The sequence below is a fragment of the Melopsittacus undulatus genome, chromosome 10 (genome assembly GCF_012275295.1).
Source record: "Melopsittacus undulatus isolate bMelUnd1 chromosome 10, bMelUnd1.mat.Z, whole genome shotgun sequence".
In the NCBI taxonomy this organism is placed as follows: Eukaryota; Metazoa; Chordata; class Aves; order Psittaciformes; family Psittaculidae; genus Melopsittacus; species Melopsittacus undulatus.
This window is the reverse complement of record NC_047536.1, coordinates 34,932,169-34,958,060: the sequence shown is the minus strand read 5'-3', so window position 1 is coordinate 34,958,060 and position 25,892 is coordinate 34,932,169. Positions and strand designations below refer to the sequence as shown.

Below are 25,892 nucleotides of genomic sequence, written 5' to 3'. Positions count from 1 at the left end.
CCGGGTGGCACAGGCTCCCGGTGAGGAGCACCCTGATGCTGCAGTGCTGGGACCCCAGAGCCACCCCTCACTGTGGGCCAGGCCTGTCAGAGCAGCCCAATGCACTTTGCATATGTTAGAACTGCGCAGAGATGCAGAGGTCCTGGCAGCTCCAGCGTCTGCGCCTGCCTGGGGCCGGGTTAGCAGTGAAGCCCTGGGAGCAGCAGGGAGCACATGGGGCATCAGGGCACCCAGCACAGGAGCAGGGGCTGGTGCCAGCCGGGCTGGGCAGTGTCCTGGTGCAGTGTGGTGGGCAGGGGGGTCGGGGCTGGGACTGCAGCTGTGCCAGGAGCTGGTGCCAGGGGTGAGGGACACCGCTCGGTGCCGGCTGCAGACACCACAGCTCCATCCTGCAACCACTGCACGAGCACCAGGAGAGCATCAGGGCAGCAGGAACCTGGAGTCAGTGGGGAAGGGGATGGGGAGCACCCCAGCACCCACCCCCCACAGCTGCCCCCCACCCTCTGCCCCCTCCAAACCATCACGCTGCATTTCCACAAGCTTGGCCCGTGGCCTCTTGAGGCAGTGGCACCGAGGCAGTGGTGAGGTCAGGTCGGGCTGTCCAGGGCCGGGGCGGCAAGAGGAGCGTTGGCGAGGGAGCCGTGCTGGTGGCCTCTGGCTTCCTCAGCACCACGGCGGGCGGTCACAGGGCACCGGTGCGTCCCGGCACAGGGCAGCGGCACGGTGGGGCTGGGCACGGCGCCCTCCTGCCCAGCCAGGGCTGCAGGGACGGGCAGCGGCAGCAGCGCGGGGTTGTGGTGCTCGGCCCACGTACACTGTATCTATTTATATATAAACAAGGACAGCAGTGCTGTGATGTTGCATGAGGAACAGCTGCTCTGGTGCTGGATGCTCCCGGAAGATCTGGTGCTGCAGTTCGAATGGAGAGATCAGGGGCACGGCCAAAGGCAGGTGAAGGTTCTGTGCACCGGCCGCCATCCAGCCTCCCCTCTGGCGCGCGGTGCAGGGGTGGTGGGGCTCTCAGCGTGCAGACAAACCTCTCGCTGTGCCTCAGGAGTAGATGGTGATGACCTCCCGGCCCCCACCACGCACGAGGAGCACTCGGTCCAGGTGCTCCGTCAGCACCTCCAGGAACTCCATGTCTGCACGGCCATCAAGGAGCAACACCGCAGCATGGGGACCGCTCTGCCCCATCCCTGACAGGCCTTCACCCTGCGGAGCAGAGCTCAGGGCACCAACAGCCCCACAGCAGAACCAGGAGCTGTCCTGAGCCGAGGGGCCAGGGGAACCCCCCACCGCTGGTACCACACAACATGTGTGTGCAATGTCAGGTGTCCCCAGCGCCTGTCCCGTGTCCATCAGCTCTGCCAGGCCGGCAGCCTGGTGCCAATGGGTGTTGGACCCAGCTGGGGGCAAAAGGTGTAGGGGAACCTGTCCCCAGGCCAGCCCGGGGCAGTGGCCCCACAGGAAGGATACAGTTCTCATCCCCCTTCCGGTTGCGGGGAGGCCCTGGCATGTTCAGCAGGACCAGTTTGGCATCCTGGGACTTCTTCACAATCACCTCGTTGAGCTTCACAGCCGTGTGCATCCTCCGCACGTTGGACTGGTTCCTGTGGGTGACAGCACGTGTGGGCACAGGGACGGCACAGCCACCGGTGCCAAGGGTGCCACGAGCCGAGGCGCGGTGAGCTGCAGGGCCACGCACGGTGCCCACGGGCAGCAGCACAGCACGGCTGCTCTGGCTGTGCCATGTGGGAGCTGATGCTCAAGTGTCACCGCTGGTGCCTGAGCCGGCTCTGCAGGAAGCTCTCTGCAGTGAGCCAGGGCAGAGGGGCTGTGGTGCAGGCACTGCATGGTCACAGGGGCTGTGCCAGCGGCACCACCGCATCCGTGCATGGGGCAACCACAGCGCTGTGAGTGTGGCCCAGCTTCCCCACCCCAGCCCCAGCCAAACCCACACTTACAGGTTCTCCCACTCCCTGCCAGGAGCACGATGGGGCCAGGGCGGAGGGAGAGAGAAAGAAAGAAAGAAAGAGGAGAGTGAGTGCCATGTGTGCCTGATGTCCCTGCACACACTGAGGGACCCCCCATCCCACCTCCCACCACATCACAGGGTTCAGCTCAGGGGCTGCGGGGACCCCTCCTCTAAGTGAAGTGCTGCCAGGGCCCTGCCTGGGGCAGGCAGGGATGACCGGGATGTGGGATGCGGGGGGGGGGGGGTGGCAGGTGGGACCGTACGGCTTCATGTTGAAGAAGTCCTTGATGCCCTCAGGGCTGACGGGGCTCTTGCTCTTGTTCTTCTCAGCAACAGACTTCTCCTTGGTCCAGGTGAGATGCACCTTCTCAGGGGCCGTCTCCACCTCATCCCCGGGGGACTGGGAGCTGCTGGAGAAGGTGGTGGCGTTTTTGTCATGGATGAGCTGGACCTGCAGAGAGGAGAGGGCAGCAGTGGGCAGGGTTAGGGTTAGGGTTAGGGTTAGGGGGCAGCCAGGAGCCCAGCCCTGTGCTGGTGCCATCCCTCACCTCCTCCTCTGGCTTCTCCTCACCATCACCCCCCTGCTCCTCAGGGACGCTGAGGCGCAGGCGGGTGTTGGCTGGGTTCTTGCGCCGGATGGAGCCGCGGGACTCGTCCGTGATGCTCTGAATCTGTGCAGGACAGGGTCAGTCAGGGAGCAGGGCAGGGGTTTGGCCGGGCAGACCCCAGCCTGCTGCCTCGCAGGATGAGTGCAGCAGGGTCACCATGGGGCTGGACCCCATAGGCTGTGCTGCAGCCTCACCTCCCGCTCCCGCTCGTTCTTGGTGAGGTGCATTTGCTTGAGGATCTGGGAGCGCTGCTCCATCACCAGCGTCTTCTCATAGGTGTAAGCAGAGATGTCGCTCTCATGCTGTGGAGGGGAGCAGGAGAAACTACAGTGCAGGGTGAGCAGCACCCACTGCTCCCAGCCTGGCCCTGCACTTCTCCATGGACCTGTGTGTCCCTGTGGCAGTGGGTTTCCCCCACCATGGTGCCATGTACCCCCAGGACAGGGTCACTCTGGCTTCCCCATACGCAGCATCCCCAGCTGCGGCACATGCCCCATCCCAGCACTCACCATCTCTACCACTTCCACCTCTGCAGTGATGCGGAGGTGGTACAGGAACGTGGTCAGGTCCTTCTTCATCTGGATGCTGTTGTCGTCCATCTGTGCCACCGTGAAGATGCGCATCTTGCACTTGCGCCAGACCTGCAAGGGAGGGAGGCATGGCCACGGCCCGGTGGAGAAGGCTCCAGCCCCCCGGCCCCTGCCCCACACTTCGGGGCCCAGCCTACCTTGTGGTGCCGCAGGAGGAAGGGCAGCAGCATGAGCATCCCCCCGTCATGCACAATCCACCAGACATCAATGTGGCCCTCGGAGAACCGCTCCTGGTTGCCCGGGAACATGGCGACGTTCTTGGCCACCAGCAGGGCCAGGTGCCCGGCTGTGGTCTCTCGCACCAGCTCTGGAGGGGAAGGGCAGTGTCAACAGCAGCAGGTCACAGCCGTGCCTGCAGCAGCAGCACCCACCTCTGTGGCACCTACCGATGAAGTTCCGCCAGGTCTGGTGATCCTCCTTCTGGCGCCAGCTGCGGGGCCAGCCCACCAGCACCGTGTTGTGCTGCAGCCCCCCCAGCCCGCTGGACTGGATGAGGTGGGACATCCCATCCCGCAGGTTGGAGGAGATCACAACCTGGCAGAAGCCCTTCACCTTCTCTGCTTCCATCAGGCGGCGGATGGACTGGGGGGGAGAGGGAGGTCAGAGACTGGGGGGACAGGGGATGGGTGCGGGTGTCAACCACAGCCCCAGCTGCAGCACCACAGGCTGTGGGTGCAGGAGTGGGGTACGGAATGTGGGTGCAGAGTGCACGGTGCAGGTCCCTGTGGGGTGCCGGCTCTCTGTGCCCCAGGGCAGGCCGGCAGCTCTGGACTGGGAGGGGTAAGCCGCAGTGGTGAGCGGTGCTGGCGCATGGCTGTGCAGTGCCGAGCAGGGGGTGTCCCCATGCCAGGGCTCTGCCGGGCGGTGGAGCAGCAATTAGAGGTATTTACTCACAGAAATTATAACACGTCTGCATGGGAGAGAAAGTGTTTGCTTCCGAGGGCTTAATCTCGTTAATGTGATGCTGAGCTGGGGGTGGGGTTGTCCTTGCTCCAGCGGGGAAAGGAGCCGAGTCCCACCCTGGCGCTGGGGCCATGGGGCTGAGGGCTGTGGGGAGGGTCGGGGCTCTGGGGGCTGTGGCAGCTGCAGGGCAGCGGAAGGGCAGCAGCACCTTGCCAGGCTGTGCCATGCAGTGTGCTCTGTGCTCTGTGCCATGTGCAATGCCACATGCTATGTGCCATGCACTGTGCCATGCCAAGCCCTGCTGCAGCTGAGACTGGGACCACTGCCTGCCTGGTGCTGCTGTCTCTGGAAACTGAGAAAGGGGGCATGGGTCCAGAGGTCCCCATAGTGCCCCAAGCACAGGCAAAACACGGAGTCTTTGGGCTCTACCCAGTGTCAGTGCTCTCCCGTCAGCCGGATCCACCAGCCCTGGCCATGGGGCAGCAACACTCCCAGGATGGCAGCAGCCCTGGCGTGGGCAGCTCTCACCTCCTCTGCCCTTTGTGCCTGTGGGTGGTTGTCCAGGAAGGTCCCTTCCAGCACAGAGGCCACGATGGTGAGGCCCTTGCCAGCCTTGAGCTGTGAGGTGAAGGACAGGAGCTGCGGGTGCACCACGTTCTGCTCCTGATCGCCACGGACCAGGACCAGCAGCTGCGGCCTGGAGGGATGGTTCTGCAGTCAGTGCCCATGTCCCAGCCAGCACCGGTCCCCACAGCCCCCCAAGCCTCACCTCCAGTTCTTGGTGTGGGGGGGTCCCTCCTCCAGCCGCAGCAGGGCGTAGCGGGCAGCGCTCAGGGACAGCCCCCGGATCCCGTCGCCCCACTCCTTCTCTGCCCTGTGGGAACCGGCAGCACATAAGGGATGCTCCGGCCATGGATCACCACCCTGGCACCCCAGAGCACCCCAGGACCAGCAGCCCAGGGCATCTGTCACTGCCGGGCAGGGTCTGTGGCACCCCAGCCACCCTTACCCGCGGTACTCAATGTACTTGTAGATGAGACCGGCAATGAGCATGGCGACCAGGGCATAGTACCAGGAGCAGATGAACATCAGCGCCAGGCAGAGGCTCATGCCCAGGAATGACAGGGTCCTGTGGAGAGCAACGCGTGGTCAGCGTGTCCCGGCCTGCAGCAGTGACCGGAGTGCTGCAGAGTGACAGGTGTGGCAGGACACCCATTCATTCCTGTCCCACCCCATCCCTGCTCACCAGTGGTAGTAGCGGAACCGGGGCCGCCAGTTGGGTGTCCGCAGCAGTGTCTGCACTGCACACGCCAGGTTGACAAACATGTAGCACATGAGGAAAAACCTGCAGGATAGTGCATGAGGCTGAGCCAGGAGCTCCAGGGCCACAGCCGGATCCCACTGCACCTCCCAGCCCCGCGTGGCCGATGCTGGAGTGGGGCCCTCCAATGGACAAGGGAGATGGGGGACACAGAGCAACCACACCCCAACACCAGCCAAGGAGGAGTTCTGGGGTCCCTGAGGGGTTCCCTTCTTCCTGGCCAGGGGCTGGGGCAATGGGGACAAACCCCCCTGAGGAGCTGTGACCCACATGTGCCACCCGCCTGGCCTGGGTGAGGAGACATGTGCCCATCCATCGCTCGCAAAGGTGTGTGCGGACAGAGCATGCTGCCTACATGGAGAGGATGGGAGCCACCTCGTCCAGGGAGGCGATCAGGATCCCGATCTCGCAGATGCAGGCTGTGAGCAGCAGTGCCCATGTTGGCTCCCCATTGGCTTTGCCGTGGCCGAAGACCTGGGAGCAGGGAGGGCACGTGTCAGACCCCCCAGTGCACCCAGCCCTGGCAGAAGCTGGGGCCAGGGGTCACAGGAGAGCTGACACATGTGGAGCGCCCCAACCCTGGCAGTGTTCAAGACCAGGTAGGACAGAGCCTTAGGAAACACAGTCTAATGTGAGGTATCCCTGCCTATGGCAGGGGGTTGGAACTGGATGAGCTTAAGGTCCTTTCCATTCTCTGATTCTATGCCAGATCCTGCCAGGTCCTATCAGGTCAATGGTCCCAAGGCTGGCAGGACTGGCTCCCACTGCTGGTACAGTCCCATTCCTGACTGACCCCGCACCCAGAGCGGCCCCTGTGTCGCCGGGACCCCCCCCAGGGATGAGCCCCAGCTCAGTCAGTTTGGAGTCAGGCACCCCACGCCTGGAACGGACACGCTGCTGCTGTGGGACGGGGGGGCCCCAGTGCAAGGCAGGCACCAGGGGTGAGTGTCTGGATGCATTAGAGGCTTCGGGCGGCGCGAGCAAGAAGGGAGGTTAAAATTAGCCTGTTCTTCCCTGGGGGAGCTGTCGGCTTGGATTTAGAGAGATGAGGCTGTGGGAACGTGTCTTCAGAGAGCACATAAAGCAGCACAGCAGGGGGGGGGGGTGCCCTTCCCCACTACCGACACCGCAGCCCACTGCGGCCAACCACCACCGGTACCCGCGGGAGGCAGCGTGGGGCTCACCAGGCTCCCGTGCTGGGAGAACCGTGGCCATGGTGGGTGCTTGGGGCTGGCTGGACTCGGGGGACACCTACCCTGAGGAAGGGCACGATCCCATCCCTGGAGATGGCTTGCAGGAGGCGGGGGGCTCCGGTGAGGCTCTGCAGCCCAGCCCCACACGTGGAGAAGAAGGAGCCGATGACAATGACCCATGGGGACGGCCATGCCAGGGTGCCAACCACCAGATTCCCGTTCACAGCTTCACCAAACCTATGGGGCACCAACATCACCTGTGGGGCCTCAGGTACTGGGAGTCTGTACCCATCCTGGCACCCGTGACAGTGGCAGGGACAAGGGGGGACAGGGGACAGGGGCTCCTCATTCCCTGTGAGGGAGGAAGCTGCTAAGGCTGCATGTGGTTGTGCTGGTGCTGGTGACCCAGAAGTGTCACCTGCAGCGGCAGTGCTCTGGGCTGCCCCAGATCCGCCTGTTGACAAACAAGCGCTGCGGGAGGAAGGGCTGTGGATGCACAGCAAAACACCGGGGGGGGGACAGGGCACAGATGAGCCCTTAACGCCTGTTACAAGTTTGGGTCTCCCCCGAGAGCCCCCCCCAGCCCCCTGCGCTCTCATCCCAGACCCCTGCAGACTGCTGTGTCCCAGCTGCAGCCTCCCACCAATGTCCCCACCTCCCATCGGGGTCACCCCTGCCCCAGCCCGTTCCCGGGGTCTGCAATGCTCCCCCCAGCCCTGCACGGCTGTGGGACACTCACTTGTCACGCAGGACGACCCCCTCGATGCACGCCCCAAAGAGGACGACAGAGCTGATATCTGCCAGCTGGTCAAGGAGAGCCAGGAGCCTGTGGAGTCCCCCCATCAAACACCACCACCCGTGAGGTATCGGGATCCATGCCCCAGCCCAGTGGAGCACTCAAGCGGGTCCCTAAACAGCAAACCCACACCCCCCCAGCCCATGGCCCAGACTTAGGCGAGTCCTGAAGGATACAGACAGCAGAGGTGGTGGCAATGGCCAGGATGGTGCCTGTGGGGATGGACTTCTGGGCGTCCCGCAGGTCTCCGGAGCGGTTTGAGCCGGCCATGATGCCTGGGATGAGAGCGGATGGTGCCCAGTGTAGCCCCCAGCAGCAGAGCTCATGCCAGGCACAGTGCGAGCCCTGGATGCTGCAGGGCACCGGCTCTGCTGTGTGCCAGGACAGGCAGCGGGCACAGAGCTGGCAGTGGAGCTGGCAGTGCCATGACTCGGGGTCCCTAGTCCACCCTTCCCTATGCCCCCCAGCACTTCCCCTCCCCAAGCCGCAGTCTGAGGCCACTCAAGGATTAGCTCAAAATGCTTTTAAGTGACTTGTCTCATTAGCCCTTAATTAGCTCAATCAGTGATGGCAGCTGCAGCAGCTACAGAGTCCAGCCCAGGCGCTGCGCTGGGAAGGCAGGAGATGAGGCTGGGACACGGGTGGGACACGGCTGGGACCAGGAGGTCCGGCACAGCCAAAGGACGACCCGGCTCCTGCTGTGGCATCGGCACAGCTCAGCCCACGCCTCCGAGGGGACGGCACCGGCCCCGGCCCCGCACGGACACCGGCAGGGTCCGTGTGCGGAGCGGCACTGCGGGGTCCGCCCGCTGGAGCCCCCCCCGCCTCCCTCCACAGCGCCAGGCTCGGGCGGTGACCGCCCTGCTGGGACAGCCCTGGGAGGACCCCGGCTCCGGCACCGCGGCGGCTCCGCAGTGGGACTGGGCCGAGGGGGGGCTCCTCCGCCCCCGGGAGCTATAAATATCCGAGCGCTGGGACGTCAGCGCCGAGCGGCTCCGTCAGATCTGGAGCGCGGGTGGGTGCGCGGGAGGTGCAGGCTGTGATCCATCCCCGCATCCTTCCCTGCATCCATCCCTGCATCCATCCCTGCATCCATCCCCACATCCATCCCCGCATCCTTCCCTGCATCCATCCCCGCATCCATCCCTGCATCCATCCCTGCATCCATCCCTGCATCCATCCCTGCATCCATCCCCACATCCATCCCCGCATCCATCCCTGCATCCATCCCCGCATCCATCCCTGCATCCATCCCCACATCCATCCCCGCATCCATCCCCGCATCCATCCCCACATCCATCCTTGTGTTCATCCTCACATCTATCCCTGTATCCATCCTCACATCCATCCCCACACCCAACCCCATATCCATCCCTGCATCCATCCGTGCACCTATCCCTGCACCAATCTCCGCACCCAGCACGAGGCAGTGCACACTGGCCTGTGCCAGAGCACATCATGGCACATGTGCCAACCAGTGCCCCTGGGCATGACCACGGCTCCCACCTGTGACCGAGGGGAAGTAGATGCCAACAAGCAGTGTGAAGTAAGAGGTCATGTCGCTGAAGACGTAGGGCTGGTCCATGTCCACTGGTGTGTCAGGGGTGCTCACGGAGGGCAGCCCCCTCTTCTCCACAATCACACCCTTGGTCAAGTATGAGCTCCAGAGGTTCTCTGTGAGGAAGCAGAGGCTGGCATGAGGAGGTGCTGGAGAGTCACCCACACCCAGCACAGCACCTCCTGCCCCACAGCCCAAAGGGACGGAGCACCACCTCTCCCCACTCCAGCACCACTGAGCACCACTGGCATCCAGCAGGTGAGGGACATGGCATCCACAGCCTGTCGTGAATACAGAAAAACATCCAGACAGGCAGCAAGGGTGAAGGACTGGAGTGGGTCTGTCCTGTCACTGGTATCAATCTTGCAAGATACTGGGGCAGATGACATAGGATTGCTGTAGCAAATAATTAAGAGGGTAATATAATTAATGCTGATCAACACAGGTTTAAGGAAAGTGGATCGTGTCAAGAGTAACTTGGTAATGTTTGTGATAGGATTACAAGCACAGGGCTGATGTAACAGGCTTAGTGTGCTGCCTTGGCTGTGCATCACAGTGAGAAACTGGAGCAGCAGAGAGCAGCCAGCACCTGGGCACAGCTACTGAGTGGGTCCACAGGGACCAGCCCTCATCACCCTGCGCAGCTCATCCCCCAGAACAGCTCATTTCTCCCCACAGGGACACCCAGTGCCTGGGCACAGCCATCCCCAGACAACTCTGTGGCACCACATGGTGCCACCCTGACTCGCAACATTGCCAGGCCAGTCAGGTGCTGTCAGCCCTGGCTCTGCCCTGCACATCCCAGATGACTGTCAGGATGGGTTGAGGGCTGCATCCCCTTCCCAGCAGAAAAGGGCTGTACTCAGCAGCCACATACTCCTTCTTCACAAGGCCTCAGCCTTTGATCGAGGCTACAGGAATACCCAGTGAATGCACTCCCCTACCTCACTGTGACACAGCCTTCCAGCCACAGCCCCACGCACCACAGGTTTAGTGAAGTCCAAGCTCCCATAGCCGGGTCCAACAACCCAAGCATGGCACCAAGCATTGGCCTCCACTGCCCACTGTGGACTGTGAGCCCCTGGTAAATGTACCAGCAGCTCCAGGAAAACAGGTCACAAGTGGCTCCTCCCAGCAAAGCCATGAGCTGTTCTGCAGCCATGGCCACTCTCCAGCTGTGGCAGCAACAAAGTGCCCCTTAGGGATGGTTGCTCCTCACAAAACCTCAGATCAATACCAGCCTTTCCAAAGGCCAAGTGGAAGTGGAGGGAGGATTTATTCCTCCCCAGCCTTTGGGCATCCTTGGAGGCATCCTGCTGCAGTCCAGCTGGCACAGACCCCACGCAGGCAGCTGCAGCACCCAGCTCAGTTGATGGTGCTGGAGTCCATCCTGCTGCTTGGTACAGTGTGAGCATGGCTCACTGTACCCAAGTGGCAGAGCAGCCCATGGCAGGGATCACCCGCAGCAGGGATCACCCAGCTGCCCCCACAACACCAGCCTGGCATGGCCAAGGGGCCAGCTACCCATCTGTGCCCACAGTGTCCCCCACAGCACCGGCCTCTCCACCAGCCCTGCCAGCATGGCCACTGCCCCACCACAGCTCCCCTGGGCTTGTCATAAAATCACAGAACCCCAGCCTGGTTTGGGTTGGAAGGGACCTTAAAGCTCCTCCAGTTCCAACCCCTGCCAGGGCAGGGACCCCTTCCACTGGAGCAGCTGCTCCAAGCCCCTGTGTCCAACCTGGCCTCGAGCACTGCCAGGGATGGGGCAGCCACAGCTTCTCTGGGCACCCTGTGCCAGTGTCCCACCTCAGCACCCTCACAGGGAAGAGCTCCTTCTTAATGTCTCATTTGTGCCTAGTCCTGTGCCTCCTTCCTTGCACCCACATCCCCACACCTCTCTCCCTGCTCTTCCATCCCTGTGCCCATTCCCATGCCTCTGTCCCTGTGCTAAGCCCACCTTGGATAAGGCCGCTGGCAGCACCAGGGATGCCCTCGATCTCAGTCACGTTGTTCATGGCGAAGTACTCGTCACAGGTGGCATTGAGGAAGCGGGAGGTGCAGAAGAGCTCCCAGAGCTTGGACCCCACTGTCTCATTCCCCTCCATCACCATCTTGGTGCAGAGGTCAAAGCCGTGGCGCGAGAGGGTCCTGTTGCCCAGGAGGCAGATCCTGGGGGTGGTGGGGCAGGCACTCAGCATATGCACACACACACTGGCCCCACCGTAGCCCCACGGGACACTGTACTCACGGGAAGCTTGGTGGGTCGAAGGCTGACTTGATGACACCAGCATAGATAGCGAGGATGGAGAGGATGACGCAGCCCAGGAAGACCAGGGCAAACTTGTTGACGTACTTGACCCCCACGAACACCACTGTGGCCATGCAGGTCAGCACGCAGGTGCCATACACACGCATGTTGTTGAGCATCGCTGCCGCCTCCCCGCTGGCGTCCTCTGCCTTGAAGATGGCCATAGCCGGGAAGATGTAGGCCTGGGAGAGAGTCATGGCATCACTGCTAAGTCTCATGGAGGGGATCCCTCAGCCCCACTGCAAAGCCTCAGCTCCCTGACAGGCCATGAGGAGCAGGCAGCATGGGCAGGCAAGGGCAGGGATGCCCTGCCAGGACTTGAGCCCTCGGCACCACGTGAGGGGAAGAACCAGACACGCACCAGCAGGATTTCGATGGTGCCCAGGATGTACATGGCGCCGGCAAAGGTGGTGCCCAGGTAGAAGCAGAGCCCCACGGCCCCACCGAACTCAGGTCCCAGGGAGCGTGAGATCATGTAGTAGGATCCACCCGCTGCAAAGAGAGCAAAGGTGAGTCCCAGACAGACCCTGTGGCAAGCTCAGCCCTGCCAGGCATCCCAGGGGGGCAGGTGGAGCCAGGGCAGCCCTGGACCCTGCTCCAGCACAGAGCAGGATGCAGTCCCCAGGGCCCAGAGCAGCCAGGCTGGCAGAGCTGTTGCATGGGAGCCCAGCAGCCAGGTGTGATGGCTGTGGGGACGCGTTGGCCCCTGGGACACCAGATGGACAATGAAGCCTCCCTCAGGGCCTTGTCCTGCTCCATCCTCCCAGAGGAGCCCTTACAGAGGTGCTGGGATCGATGGCCTCACTGCAGCAGGATGATAAATAGCTTTAATTGCACCATGTGCTGGGGCCGTCAGTGCCATGCCCAGCCCGGCAGAACAGCCCATGGCAGAACAGCCCATAGAGACCAACCACCCCAGTGCAGCTCCCCGGGCTGGACGTGCTCTGGGGGTGCAGCCTGCACACCAAACCCTGCGGTGCCTCCGGGGCAGTCCCCATCCCATGGCTCCCACCCTCTGCCCCCGCGTCTGCCGGAGGGAGGAGCCGTGGCTGCGGCTCTCGCTGCCATCTGCACCTCGCGGCAGCTCCAGGGCCGTGGGGAACCCGCACGGGGGTGGCAGGAGCCGGGAGCGGCTCCTGGTGCTGTCACCTCCTTTACAACACGGCCCTTCCGGCACCCAGGGACCCGCAGGGAGCCGGCGCCCCTGCCCATGGCACACACACGGACCGGGGCTCAGCTGTACCTGGCACCACACCGTTGGTGGCGATGGCACTCATGGAGATGGCCGTCAGCATCGTCTGTGGGAAGAAATACGATGTCAGCGCCTGGCAGAGCTCCCTCCATGCTGGGAGCAGGAAGGGAGAGCTGGGACGATGCTGGGACATGGGGCTCCCTGGGGCCATGCTAAGATGTGCCACAGGGCCAGGACGGGTAGATGGATGGATGGGCAGGCAGGCGGTTGGCTGGCAGCCCCTGAGCTGCCCAGGATGCTGCCCATATTCAGCCCCTGACCTTGGGGTCACTGTCCTGGGATGGCTCATTGCAGCACGGCATATGGGGCCAGGGCAAGGGATCCCCCTCCACATACCTCCCTTCACATCCCCCCACCACATCCCTTCACATGGCTGCTATGATCTGGGTCATCATTTGAGCACTGTTCTGCTGCTGATTCCTTTGGGAAGCAGAAGGCTTCTCCTTGCTCTAAGAGGGGCAGGGCAGTGTGCGCCTGCACCCACAGCCTGCCCAGCCCGGCTGGTGGCCCCCAGACACTAGGGAGGTAAGGGGGCACTCGGCGGCTCCATCACTCACACAGGAGCAGCAGAGGAAGACCATGCAGAAGGACTCCATGATGCCGGCGATGCCGACCACCCAGGTGAGGCGCAGGAAAAGAATGACCCCAAAGATGTTCTGGAGACAGGGCAGGTAGACACCCATGAAGGTGCCCATCCGCGGGGCCTGCCAAAGGAAGGGGCAAGCATCAGAGCTCACAGGCCTGGCTGGCAGAGGAGCCAGGGGTCCTGCTCCTCCTGCAACACAGCCAGGGACCCTGGTGAAACCACTGCCCAGCACATGCCCAGGGGCCCAGAAGAGTGTACCCCCACCTGCACCGGCTTCTTCTTGCCCCCTTCATTGTTCTCGGCCTCCTCATGCTCCCGGCTCCCCTGTGGCAGGTTGGTGTAGTTGGCCAGCCCACTCAGCAGGGACGAGACCATGGGGCTGGTGTCCATCTCCTCCTGCAGAGAACAGAGCCCCGTACCATGAGGACAGTCCTTCAGGGCCCTGGCCAGCCCCCAGCACCACCTCCTCACCAGATGCCACTGCACTGCCTGCCCCACTGGCATGGCTGCAGCAGAGTGGACCCAGGCTGAGGCTCTGGGTGCCAGGGTGCAGATCAGGTGCTGTGGGAGCTGCTCAGCTCAGCCCCCTCCCCATGGACCCCTCTATCCACTACGCATGTCCTACCTCAAAGAGGGCCATGTTCTTGCCATCGTACTCTTTTCCCTTCTCCAGGTCCGTGCTATTGATGAAGGGGCTGCTCTCCTTGGGATTGCCATCTCCTGTGGGGACAGAGCAGAGTCACCCATGCAGCCCCAGCCCCAGCCTGCGCTGCGAGAACGGCCACCCTGCAAGGCTGTTGCTGTGGGGGGGCTGCAGCTGCACCCAGCTCCAGCAGTAGGGGCCGTGGGCACCGCACTTGTGCCCAGTCCCAGGATAGGCAAGGGCAGCTCCTGTATCCAGCCATCAGCATCACCTCCAAGCCACTCGTGGGCAGGGGAGGCTCCAGCCTGTCCCCAGGAGCCACATGCTGCCCTGCACGGCCGGGTGCATCCATGCAGTGAGGTGAGTGGTGTGGATCCATGGGGAACCCTCCCAGCAGGATGCTGGCAGCAGTAACTCATGGTGGGGCTGCTCATAGTGCTGTGCCTGCAGGGGCAGGATGCGGCCAGATGCTCTGCATGCAATCGTGGCAAGGATGGTCCTGGCAGTGTCTGGGAGTGCAGCGAGTGGCCGGAAGCCTGGTCCTGCTCCACAACATGCACCACGGGAGCAGGGGCTGCAGCCTCACAGGCTGCACCTCAAGGCAGGGAAGTGTCTGGAGGTGCCACCACTGAGTGCAGGCACTGCTGGGCCATGGGAGACACCACAGCCTGCAGAGCCTGCAGAGCTGCTGGGACAGGGCCATGGCTGCTCACTGCATTAACGACCTCATGCAGAAGAAACCCGGAGCCGGCTTAATAGCAAGGAAAACAGCCGAGCTGCAGAGCAGCAGAAATAAATCAGGCTGGAAATGGAGCAGCAGTGAAGATGGTGCTGCCGGAGTGGTGCAGCCCTGAGCGGAGGCCCAAAAGGAAGGGGGCAGGGGCCGTGAGAGGCTGGGAAGCCAAAGGACATGGTGATGGGCAGAGTGGCTCAGTGGGTGATTCTCCCTATGGCACAAAGAAACCAGCCCTGGGTGGGAGGAGAGGGGCTCCTCACCACACACCCATTCACCCACCATGGCCCTGCAGCCAGGGCAATGGCCCTGCTGGTGGTGGCATCTCTGCAGGGCAGGCTGCCTGCACAGGCAGGGATAAAGACCCACTCCACACCCCGGGACAGGGGCAAGAGCCATCCCCTCCACTGGCCTTGAGCACAGAGCATGGGAGTGCCCAGAGAGGATGCAAGGGGGACCTATGGTCCAGGACAGTGCTGACACCCATCCCCTGTGTGATGGGTGTCCCACAACTGTTTGGAGCAACCTGTCCTTTGCAGACCTCCTGCCTGTTGACTCATGTTCAGGATTCTTGGATCCAGTGTGCAGTGGTGATTCACCATCTGCATTCATCATGGCAGACCGGAGGTGAAGCCCTGAGTGCCACAGGTGATGCTGACCCACAGGCTGTCCCCCATCTCCCAACAGTTCCTGGTCCCCTCCAGCACAGGGCAGCAGCATCCCCAGCAGTACAACCAAAGCTGAGGTTCCTTCTGCACAGGAATGGCTGTGGTGGCAGCACCCGGACACCCCACCCTCATCCCAGAGCCCCTTTGGATGGACGCCTGGCACCACATACTTCATGGCTGGCACGTGGTCTGCCCCGTGTCCAACACTGAAGGATGTGCAGGGGATTCTCAGCATGGACCCAACATGTTCCTTGCTGTGATCTGTCTCAAGAGCAGCACCCAGCACTCATTAGATAACGGCAGCAGTGCAGGCTGGCACACCCCCGCTGGCCATGGCTGCCACCCACTGTACTGCCTCTGGCACCGTGTGGATGTGGGATGCCCACTATGCCAATGGGGACACATCCAGGGGTGCAGGACCAGGGGTGTCAGAGCCACCTCTGCTCCCTGGGACCCCGTGCAGGGCTGAGCAGCACCAGGGAGCACGGGGGGGAGTGCGGGGGGGAGGCTGAGGCCCGGGGGCCTCAGAGGGAGAGCAGAGCCCACGGGGCCTCGCTGCCGCCTGGTACCCGGCGACGACATCACTGCGCTGGTTTCCATGGCAACGACGAGCCATGGCCGCCCGCTCCCGCGCTTATGTAACGCACCGGTGCCCCCCGCGTCTCGGCCACCGGCATCTGCCACGGACGGGCCCGACGGGACCCCACAGACAGCAGCACCCCGGGGTGCCCGTGCCCCAACCCGGCGGCACTGCCGGCACCAAACCTCACCACCCTCTGCCCTGTCCCGGGGCACCAAACCTCTGCATCACCACATGGACCACAGCCCCGAGCTGGCACCGCCTGGGCTGCCAGGGCCAGAGGGGGCACAGGACCCCCTTCCCCGGTGGTGCCGCCGGGAGGGGCAGGAGGTGGGGATCCAGGGATGGACACAGCTCCGGCATTCCTGGGGCACGGCTCAGGGGAGCCCTGACCTCCAGGCTGGAAGGAGTTAAGTGCCAGGGGTCCCCGGTGACAACGCGCTCCCTGCTCCTACCGGAGACCATTTTGCCGCAGAGGGGCTGGTGCAGCCGCTCCCCGGCAGCTACCACAGGATCCGTGCTCAGTGCAGGCAGCGGCAGGCAGGACCCGCAGCCCGGCCCGGGCAGGGCTCACCCTGTCACCCACCGGACACCGCCAGGGCCCGGCGGCACCGAGGGGGTGACACCTCCTGGCCACGGGGCACACGGACACTGCCGGTGCCCCCACACCAGCCAGGCCTGCCCCGGGAGGGCAGCACGGGGGCAGGACGAGGCCCGGCAGAGGCGGTGTGAGCAGAGCCGAGCTGAGCTGTGCCAGGCTTCGATCCCGGCGCTCAGCTGCCCCCTCCCCAGGGATCGCTCTACATGAATCGGCCTTTTAATTTGCTGCGGCTGCTGGAAGGGTTCGCGGCAGGATTGCTGGCAGGAACCTGCAGCCCCGCGGTGGGCACGGTGCCATCCCGCTCACCACAGGGTTACCACCGGCCCTACCTGCCCAGGGCATCCAAAGGCCGACCTTGGTGCCCATCCCAACACCCCCAGAGCCAAGGGACCATCCCTGTGTCCCGGATCTCACCTGCCCCCCAGGGTAGTGCTCCGGCTGCATTATCAGCCACAGGCTGATCTCCTAATGGCTTTTAACTCAGCCTTAAATTAGGCTGGGAAGCATCATGTCCCTCATCCCAAATCCTCCCTAATCACTTTACATGGCACAGGGCACCAAGCACTGCCTGCAGGGAGTCCGAGCAGCCAACCCCTATGGGCTAATTAAACAGCTGCTGCCTTCTCCTGCCCAGCCACAGCCAGCTTGTCTTGTCCATGGCACCGTGTGAGGGTCAGCTCCGCTGCACCACCAGGCACCTCCATTAGTGCTCCTGCAGCACCTCAGGGCCTGCTGGCTGCTGGCACAGGAGTGCTGACAGCACAGAGAGCCCCTGCATGAGCCTGGCCACTGACCCCTCCTGTGGCACCCCTTGCACCAGTGCCCACATCCCCGGGCCAGCAGCAGTGCCGCAGCTGCCCATGCACCGGGGCTGCCCCAGGGCTCCTTCCAGGCACTCAGGGCACCTTGAGTTTTGCCAGAGTGTTCTGAGCATCCTCCTCCCGCTCCCTGGGGCTCTGCCCGCAGCCAGCGGCAAGGGGCACCCCAGGGTGACCCCAGCAGCACGACGAGCACATGGGTGAGCACGTGGCCCTGGCTCGTGTCCCCAGCTGCTGCTGTTCTGCAGGAGCTGCTGGCCAGGGCAGCCACGGTGCTGTTGTCACCCCCAGGCATCAAGGGGACTTGGCTGCTCATCCTCTGGCCTGGCCCTGGGCCGCTGGCCAGGGGGTGCCTGAATCAGATAGGGATGGCCAAAGGACCCTTATGGTGGCTGGCACCTCTGCTCCCACCCAGGCTTCCTTCTCCCCTCAGCAAGGTTATCTGCCAGCTGCCCCCCTTGGAGAAGCCACAGAGCCCTCATGCCCTGCCAAGGCAGACAACCAGTGGCCAGGGCAGCACTGGTCCGTGTGGCAGCGCGTGCAGCAGTGCCAGCTCCTGCGGTGCTGGGGTGGAGGACAGTCCTCCCGCCCTGGGCTGCACTTTGTCCCTCCAGCCAGAGCACACCAAATGGCCTTTTGGGCTGCATTCTTTCACTGCCTGACCCAAATTGGACCAACTGCTACTTCAGACCTATCCTCTTCCTTCATAAACCAGGGATTATCCTCTCTTTGATCAGCCAGCCCTGCAGGCGCAGGATTTCAGTACAGGCGCTTTGCCTGGCTGCATTTTAACAGCTTCCCAAATTCCCTGACAGCCGGAGCCCTGCCTCAGGAATCGCTGTGGACTGAAGCTTCAGCAAACCTCTCGGCCCTGGGTCTGCCCTCCTTGGGCAGCCCAGTGCCTCCAGCAGCCTGTTCAGGGCTGTGCCTGACACTTCCACACCCAAACAGCAGTACAAGCCGCCAGCCTGGACACTGCAGGCAGCAGTCCTGCCCACTCCCCCACTCCCCACCACGTCCCCAGAGGGTCTGCCACTGTCCCAGCCCTCTCTGGGCTGCCAGGACTGGAGCCCTTCCAGCCCTTGTCATGAGGCCAGCACAGGCTGTCCAGTGCAGGGATCCTGCTCAGCCTTCCCAACAGAAACGGCCTAAGTAGCACCCAAGGCTTCAGCAGTTCCACTGGGCTCAGCATCTCCCTGGCTGGCCAGTGCTGGAACAGCCAGGACTCATGGGGGGCTGCTGGCATGCAACAGCTCTGCCCCCCAGGTCACCCATGTTCCCTGCAAACAGACCCTGCCCAGGGAGCTCAGTGCAATCCTTGGCATGGGGGGTGACCCCACAGCCCTGCATCAGCCGCCTTCACCATAGGTGCAGGGGGCTCTGCCCTACAGATCCTCCCCCAAGCCCTCAGGGCCCCAGCACCTCCAGCCCTGCTCCTGCCAGCCCACAGGACAGCATCTCACCAGGCCCAGCTCTAGGGACAGACTGTCTGGTCCATCTGTAGTGCACCATGTCCAGCCCTCCCACCAGACCCCACCAGAAACGCCTGCTGCCACTGCCGCGATGGAAACAGTGAGCAGTTTAGATCCTGGTGCTGTAGAGGGCAAGGGGAGGGAGAGAGCAAAGGGAAGGACACGGTTGGGGCCATTGCAGCTCCCCCCGACCCAGAAAGGTGCTCCCAGAAAACTCCTGCAAGCCCTGACCTTGAGTGCCACGAATAAACAAGCAAATAAACAGGCTCAGGTCAGTGGAGCAGAGCGAACACAAACCCTCATCACAGCCATGCCCAGAACCTTACTGCAGGCAGCAGGGACTTCTGCAGCAGCTGCCAGAGCCGACTGTCCCCTCCTGGATGTCCCCTCCTGCTGGGGTGTCCTGCGGACTCCACGAGGAGACCTGGTGTGGGGCTGGGGGATCAGAGACACTTACAGGTTCCCTCGGGCACATGCTGCATTTCCCTAGCTCCAAACCACCCCTGTGCTCCACAGGGCACCTGCAGGAGAGGGAACTGCACGGCCCCACAGGGAGCTCCGGCCAAGAGCCAGCGGCCAAGTGTCCTGTGCCCGGGCCCGGCAGTGTGTGTGGCTGCAGCTCCGGACCCCTGGCTGCAGGTCACAGGCCCCAGCCTGCCTGCACTGCGCCGGGCTGCAGCACGCCTGGCACGGCTCGGGCTGGACCGAGGGGCCCGGCTCGGCTCAGCACAAGCCTTGGGTTCGGCACAACCAAGCTCGGCCCCTGCCCGAACGGCTGCTGCCGGCCCCGGCGCAGGGCCCGGACGGCCGCTTCAGCACCGCGGACAGCGGCAGCGGCCCCGGGGGACGGAGGATGGGGGAACGGGATGGGGGGGATGCCGGGGATGGGGGTGTACCGGAGATGGGGGGCGGCAGCGGGGGTGAGGGAAGCGGGAGGGAGGGATGGGGGGGCGGCAGCCGGAGATGGGGGGCGGCAGAAGCGAGGGGTGGGGGGGCAGCAACGGGGATGTGGGAGGAGGGAGGAAGGGATGGGGAGGAGGTAGCCAGGGAGGGGGGGTTGCAGTCGAGGGGGGGGACGGTGGGGAGGGGGTAGCCGGGGTGGGGAGGTGAGTGTGGGGACCCCTGCGGGGGTAGCGGGGGGGGGGAGCCGGGGGCTGTCCGAGCGGTGTCAGGGGTCGGTGCTCGCGGGGCAGGGCGCACCCCGGCCCGGAGCAGGTTCCCGGTGAGCCCCGGGCACGGCTCAGCCCCACAGCAGCCGCTGCTCCGGCCGCGCTGCCGTTCCCCGGGGCTGCCGCAGCGCCGGGAGCGGGAGCAGCTCCGCACCGTTCACCGCAGCCCCGCGGGGCCGCGGACCGTGAGCCATCGTCGCGGCCGGAGCTGGTGCCGGTGCCGGTGCTGGTGCCGGTGCTGCCCGGGCCCCCCCCAACCTCCGCGGCTCCCGGCTCCGCGCCGCCTCCGCCGCCCGCCCGGCAGCGGCGACCGCCCCGGGCAGCCCCGATGCCGGTGCCTCACCTTGGCTGGCGCCGCCGTCGCCGTCCTCGCAGTCGGCCAGGTTGTTCAGCATGGCGCCGGTGCCCGGGAGCTGCGAGCTCCGCGCTCCGCAGCCAGCCGCGTCCCCGCGCCGCCCCCCGCCGCCGGTGGGAGGGGGCTGCAGTGCGGAGGCGCCGGGCTCACGGCTCAGCCCGGCCGCTCACTTCATCACGTATGCGGGAGGCATTGCCCCCGCCGCCGCGGGGAGGGGAGCAGCAGCGAGCGGGGGAGGGCGCGGAGAGGAGCGGGGCCGCCCCTCGGCTGCACCAGGCGGGGGGCTGGGGGAGAACTGGGGCACGGCCGCTCTGCGGGACAGCCCCGCACCGGCAGCACGCACCAGACCCCGGCGCAGGACCGGCACCGGCACCGGGTCGGGGGGAGCAGCGGGACAGACCCTGAGCATCCACGGGGACCAGGGACAGACCCTGCCCGCAGCTCCCGGGTGGGGCAGCGGCGCCGAGGACACCACCGCAGTCAGTAGGGCCCCGGCCGGGGGCCAAGCCCCTGCCTCAGCAGTCGGACCGGCCTGAGGTCCCCAGTACCCAAGGGCACCCCGGGAGCAGGGGTACACAGAGCACCCATCTGCAGGGCCGAGGCTGCCCACACCGCTCTGCCGGGCACCCGCACCCTGCAGCGTTGGAAACCCTGCCCGCAGCCGGGAGCTGGCTTGGGCTGACGCCCAGGGCCCCAGGTGGGGCTGGGGTCACTCAGTGCCCATTAACAGCCCTGCACAGCCCTCCCGACCTCCAGCACGGCAGGTCCGGAGCTGACCCTGGAGAAAGGCTGTGAAAGGACAGACTGCCCAGGCCCTGCAGGGCCGCGAGTCTTGGGGCCACCTTTGATCTGGAGGCTGCCAGCAGGACCCCGCAGGGCTGCTCACACCCTCCCTACTCTCACCCACTAATCCGGGAGGATCCCGGCTCTGGAGCTGGCTGCAGCTCCCAGCCTCTCCTCAGGCGCGCTGAGATCATGACAGCCTGCTGGCGTTACTTACTTCTTGACGGCTGTAATTAATTGTTTACTTTCTCCTGGTAAGGGGCCAGCTGCTCTGCAGCGCAGAGGTTCCCGGCCCGCACCTCCTACCTTGGGGCAGGAGGAATCCGGCCTGATCAGAAGCCCCAGCCCTGCCCTGGCTGCAGTAGCCGTGATCCCCAGACCCAGCATCCCTGGGAGCTGGAGCCACACCAGCACAACTCCAGCTCCATGGCAAAGGCCATGGGATAACCACAAGAAGGGTGGGCAGCTTGGGGGTTACTCCTGCCCTCACCTGGCCCCCAGGCTCCCTCCCAGCTCAGGACTCCACATGCTGTGGGGCTGATCCTGCCCAGCCACAGCAGCACCATCCCTTTGCCCCCTTGTCCCCTGGCTTTGAGCAGGAGACATCACCAGAGCACGGGGCTGCCTCGTCTCAAGTAATGGGACTGACGCCCACATGCTGCCTGAGCAGGCAGGGCTGCAGGTGGGATACAGCAGGCAGAGCAATGGTGTTTCCTGGGGGTCTGCATAGTCCATGCACACACAGAGGGCAGTGGGCTGGGGGCTGCGCAGGGGACACGGTGACTGCTGATCACCAAGAGGGTGGTTTTGCGCAGGAGGCTACAGCATGGGCTCAGCACAAGAGGGATTTTCCTGCTAAAACAGATGGGGGGCAGGGAGCACGTGAAGGACCACTAATCCCCTAATCCCTGGATTATGGCTCCATTTCAGGGGCTGGGATTTGCCAGCAGCATGGGGGGCTACACTATCAATTGCATTTGCTTATCTCACGCGCAGTGTCCCATAGGTACAGTGGGGCACATGGAAGGTGTCCCCAGTGCAGAGCCAGACTGAGGGGGCTCAACTCTCCCAGCACAGAACTGACCTGACCCTGGCCCATGAGCATGATACTCTGGGCTGGGGTATATGGCTCTAGTGCTCCAGAAGCAGAGAGCCTGGACATGGCTTGTGCAGCATCCATGGCCCTTGTGCTGCCTGCAGCACCAGTGCCAAACCCCTTTCCTGGCACTCTGCATCTCCCAGGCTGAGGGAAAAGGGGTCTAGCAGTGGGGCTGCAGCACTGCAGGGGCAGAGGAGCTGGGTATGGAGGAAGGCAACCGGCTTTCCCTGGGCATGAGTGGGGGGAGTCAGCTGCAAGTGGCCCCCGCACCCTGGTGCAGGCTGGATTCTGGCACGGGGCCAGGCACAGCATCAGTGCCCCATTTAACTGCAAGAGGATGCCCAGGAATGACGAGGGAGAGCTGCACAGCTCCTCTGCCAGGCCAAGGGGTTGGCACAGCAGAGCTGGACCAACTCCCTGTGATGCCTCTGCATCCCCCAGGATGGAGACTGCTGAGCTATGCAAGACCCCAAAAGCCAGAGCTGGTCTGGGACATGGAGCATCCCTGCAAATTGTGCAGCTGCAGACCTTGCATTGGTGCCTGAGCACGTCCCAGACCCCCCTGCATCCCCTGTGGCACACAAAGCCCAGGTGGGGGATCCATCCCCACAGCCCTGTCCCTGCAGCTGGCACACAGCCCTTGCTCATCCTGATGCCAGCAGCGGTTGAGCCTCTCAGGAGCCCAACACACGCCAGTGGTGCTGGGAAACCTAAGGGCATGGGGCAGGCAGCCTGGCAGCAGCCTGATGGGGAGGGGAGGGCCACCACATTGCAGAGGTGCCCATGCTGGACTCCTGCAGCAATCCCCAGGCACCGTCACAGCCCACCTGACCCTCACCCTGCCTGGTCGGCAGTCCCAGCACCAGCGGTTCAAGGGCACAAGGCCAGAAGAGACCCCAAGAGGACAGGAGCAGTGGGGCTATTCCAGATTTGCATCATGGTGTGTCCCGTGCTGTTGTCCTGACACCCCATGACACCATGGGCTGCCTGTCCTGCAGCACCTCAGCATGATGGAGGGATCTTGCTCATCTCCATCCAGACAGGTCAGGGCCCTGCTGCCAGCAACGGGGCAATACCGGAGCCTGAAGGTGACACAGAGCCAGAGGGGGCCAGGAGCCAGTGAAGCTGTCCAAGGCCAAGAGCAGCAGGGTGGTTGTGGGGCACAGTAGGAGGCTGTGAGCTTCTGCATCACCAGAGCACTGCACCATGCACAGCTGTCATGGGCCAGATGTGCTGCCAGCAGCAGGGCAGAGGCAGCAGGAGCCCAGCACAGGGATCAGCCTTGGGAGCAGCCACCGGCCCAATGCTGCTCAGAGCCGCCGGGGAGCTCCTGAGCAGCCCCATGCCAGCAGCTGCAGCTGAGCAAGGGCCTGTGGGGTCTGTGCTGGCCAAGGAGCGGCTGTTACCAGAACAGTCCAGCACCAGCACATGGCTGACCGAGGCACTGGGGTGTCCTGTGTCCCACAGGGCCCCAGCCCAGACACCCCAGCCTGTGCAAGCACCCCGGCCTGGCACCCCACCAGAGCACCCTGCAGCAGGTTCGGTGGCATGGAGAGGCCTTGGGCACATGCCGCAGGTGGCAGTTGGGGCTTGGGACGCCGGGAGCAGAGGGGTGTGATGGGCAGGGGGGGCTGGATCCCCCCTGCAGAGCTGCCCCACACACACCCCCCAGCCCTCCCGGGGTAGCAGCCCCCCTGCACTAGGGGTCCCCACTGTCCCCCTCCCTCGAGGGCGACCCCCGCTGCCCCACACAGCTGACAGCCCCACGGACCCCTCCGGCACCAGGAACCGCCTGCAGGGATGACACCGGGCCCGGTTGCCATGGGAACCAGAGAGGCTCCTTAACCGGTTGGTTGCCATGGCGACTGCCGCCGAGCCCGGCTGCTCGGGACACGGCGGGGGCTCCTCTGCGGGATGCTCCGGTGCCCCCCGCCCAGGGCAGAGCCCGGGGGCCGGGACGGGGACCGCGGGGACCCTTGGGGGGCGGGGCCAGGGGCGGGGCATGAGAGGGCGGGGTGGGAAGGGCGGGGCCAGGGGGCGGGGCCAGCGGCTGCCCTGTCCCGTCCCGGCAGCGCCCCCTGGCGGCAGCGAGACCCCGTCCCGCCCCCCCTGCGGCGCCACCGGCACCGGGCGGCTCCGGGCCCCCCCCAGCGCTGGTACCGACCCCCGCGGGGCTGCAGCCCCACCCGGCCCCTCGCACCCAGCGGGACCGGGACAAGGACCGGCGGCACCGAGAGCTCGGTCCGGCCCCGTGGCAGCACAGGCAGCGCTGCAGTCACAGCCACACGGCAGACACAGCCACACGGCAGTCACACAACCATCCCCGAGGCTGCACCCACAGCTACACGGGGCTCCCGACCTCCGGGGCACGCTCCCACCACACTGTGGCTGAGCCGCTGCAGGGGCAGTCCCGGCAGCTGCCGGAAGGGATGGGCCAACACCGTTCTCCGCGAGGGCACAAGGTCAGAGCTCAGCCAGAGGGACACCATCCCTGCCACAGCCCCTACAACATAGCCCACCCCAGCACCCCCAGCTACCCTCACCCTGCATGCAGCCACCCATGAGCACATCAGCCACCCAGCTGCTGACTGCTCCAGGAGGGCCATGGGCTCCAGCTGTGGTTCCAGCTGTGGCTCCAGCTCAGAAGGGGCTGCTCTGCTCCGATGCAGCCCACGGGCCAGGCCCAGCTGCCCCACGATGCCATGGGGTGACACGCAGCCCTGCACCACACATGGGGGCGCAGCCTAGCCTGGACTCTGCAGCCCCATCCAGCTGCTCACTGCCTCCCACCCGCGCCCTTCGCCAAGGGTGCAAGGTCACAGCTCCGCGCAGCGCAGTGCTGCCGTCGGCTCGGTGTCTGGGATCGATACGGCTCCGGTAACAGCACAGCCCCGCCACCACGTCTCCTGGGCATCGCAGGGCGACAGCCTGCCAGCCCCCGTGCCCACCGCAGCCCCACGGAGCACTGCCACCACCACCACCCTCCCCATATTCTCACACCAGCCCCGCTACAGCCCACCCTGCTTGACAAGGCGGGTACACAGCCTTGCACCTCACAGCCATGTCACTGCAAGCCAGCTGTGATCCCACTGTCGGTCCTGCCTCACTCCAACAGACCCCCGGGATAGTGACAGGGCAGGGCAGCTCCCCGAGGAATGGGGGCAGCCCTGAGAAAGAGCCCGTGTATGAGGAGGCCTGCCCGGGGGACCAGGACATGCTCCCCCCTTTGCTCCCGCCGGATCCCGAGTCCTGCAGCCCCACGACAGCCCCTCTCAGGGGGTCCCCACCACCTCCGAGGGGCCCGGCCGACCAACTGCCAGCCCCGGGCTGCCCTGCACGCCCCCACGGTTCCCCGACGTCCCATCCCTGCCCCGCGGACCCGACCCACGGCCCCTGCCCATGGACGCTGCCCCACTCCGTTCCCCACAGGCTGTGCCCCACGAGCTCTGCCCTACGGACATTCCCCCGGCCCCGCTGCCCGTGCCCCGGCCCTCACCTCTGCCGTCGCGGCCGGGCTGGCGGCCGCCGTCGCCGGATGCGCGGTCGGGGCCGCGGCCGGGAGCGGGGCCGTGTCGGGGCAGCGCGGTGACGGTGAACCTCCGGCTCATGGCCCCGCCGCCTCCACAAGTGGCTCCGGGCCCCGGCGGCCGCCGAGCGCGGCCCCGGCGGGCGCTGACCGGGGTCCTAGTGCCCGAGGCACCGCCCGCCGCGCCGCCCCGCGGCTACGGGGCTGACACGGATCGGCACAGCTCAGCCAAGCTCAGCCAGGCTCGGCTCGGCTCGGCCCGGTTCGACGGGACGGGCAGCGCGGCGCCCGCAGCCGCCGTGCAGGGGGACTTGTGGGTCTGGGACCCGGAGGGGCCAGGACGGGGCCGCTC

At 65.0% G+C, this 25,892-nt stretch overlaps 1 protein-coding gene across 2 annotated transcripts; it reads right to left on the bottom strand.

The window, feature by feature from the left end:
* Window positions 1-1,050: 1,050 nt before the first annotated feature.
* SLC12A5 (solute carrier family 12 member 5) lies at window positions 1,051-25,622 on the bottom strand. 2 transcript variants are annotated; one of them, XM_034066827.1, is made up of 26 exons: window positions 25,511-25,622; window positions 13,719-13,813; window positions 13,358-13,489; window positions 13,065-13,211; window positions 12,499-12,553; window positions 11,617-11,747; window positions 11,196-11,437; window positions 10,905-11,116; window positions 8,893-9,060; window positions 7,563-7,661; window positions 7,330-7,387; window positions 6,653-6,827; window positions 5,753-5,871; window positions 5,323-5,421; window positions 5,086-5,205; window positions 4,846-4,950; window positions 4,605-4,773; window positions 3,560-3,755; window positions 3,311-3,480; window positions 3,093-3,224; window positions 2,778-2,885; window positions 2,524-2,646; window positions 2,239-2,426; window positions 1,965-1,979; window positions 1,477-1,610; window positions 1,051-1,142 (listed from the first exon to the last, which is right to left on the bottom strand). In XM_034066827.1, the coding sequence occupies exons 1-26, from the start codon at window positions 25,620-25,622 to the stop codon at window positions 1,051-1,053; spliced, it is 3,396 nt and encodes a 1,131-aa protein (XP_033922718.1). The 2 variants fall into 2 exon arrangements, with proteins under 2 accessions (XP_033922718.1, XP_033922719.1); XM_034066828.1 differs by lacking the exon at window positions 25,511-25,622 and adding an exon at window positions 20,121-20,172.
* Between the last annotated feature and the right edge of the window lie 270 nt (window positions 25,623-25,892).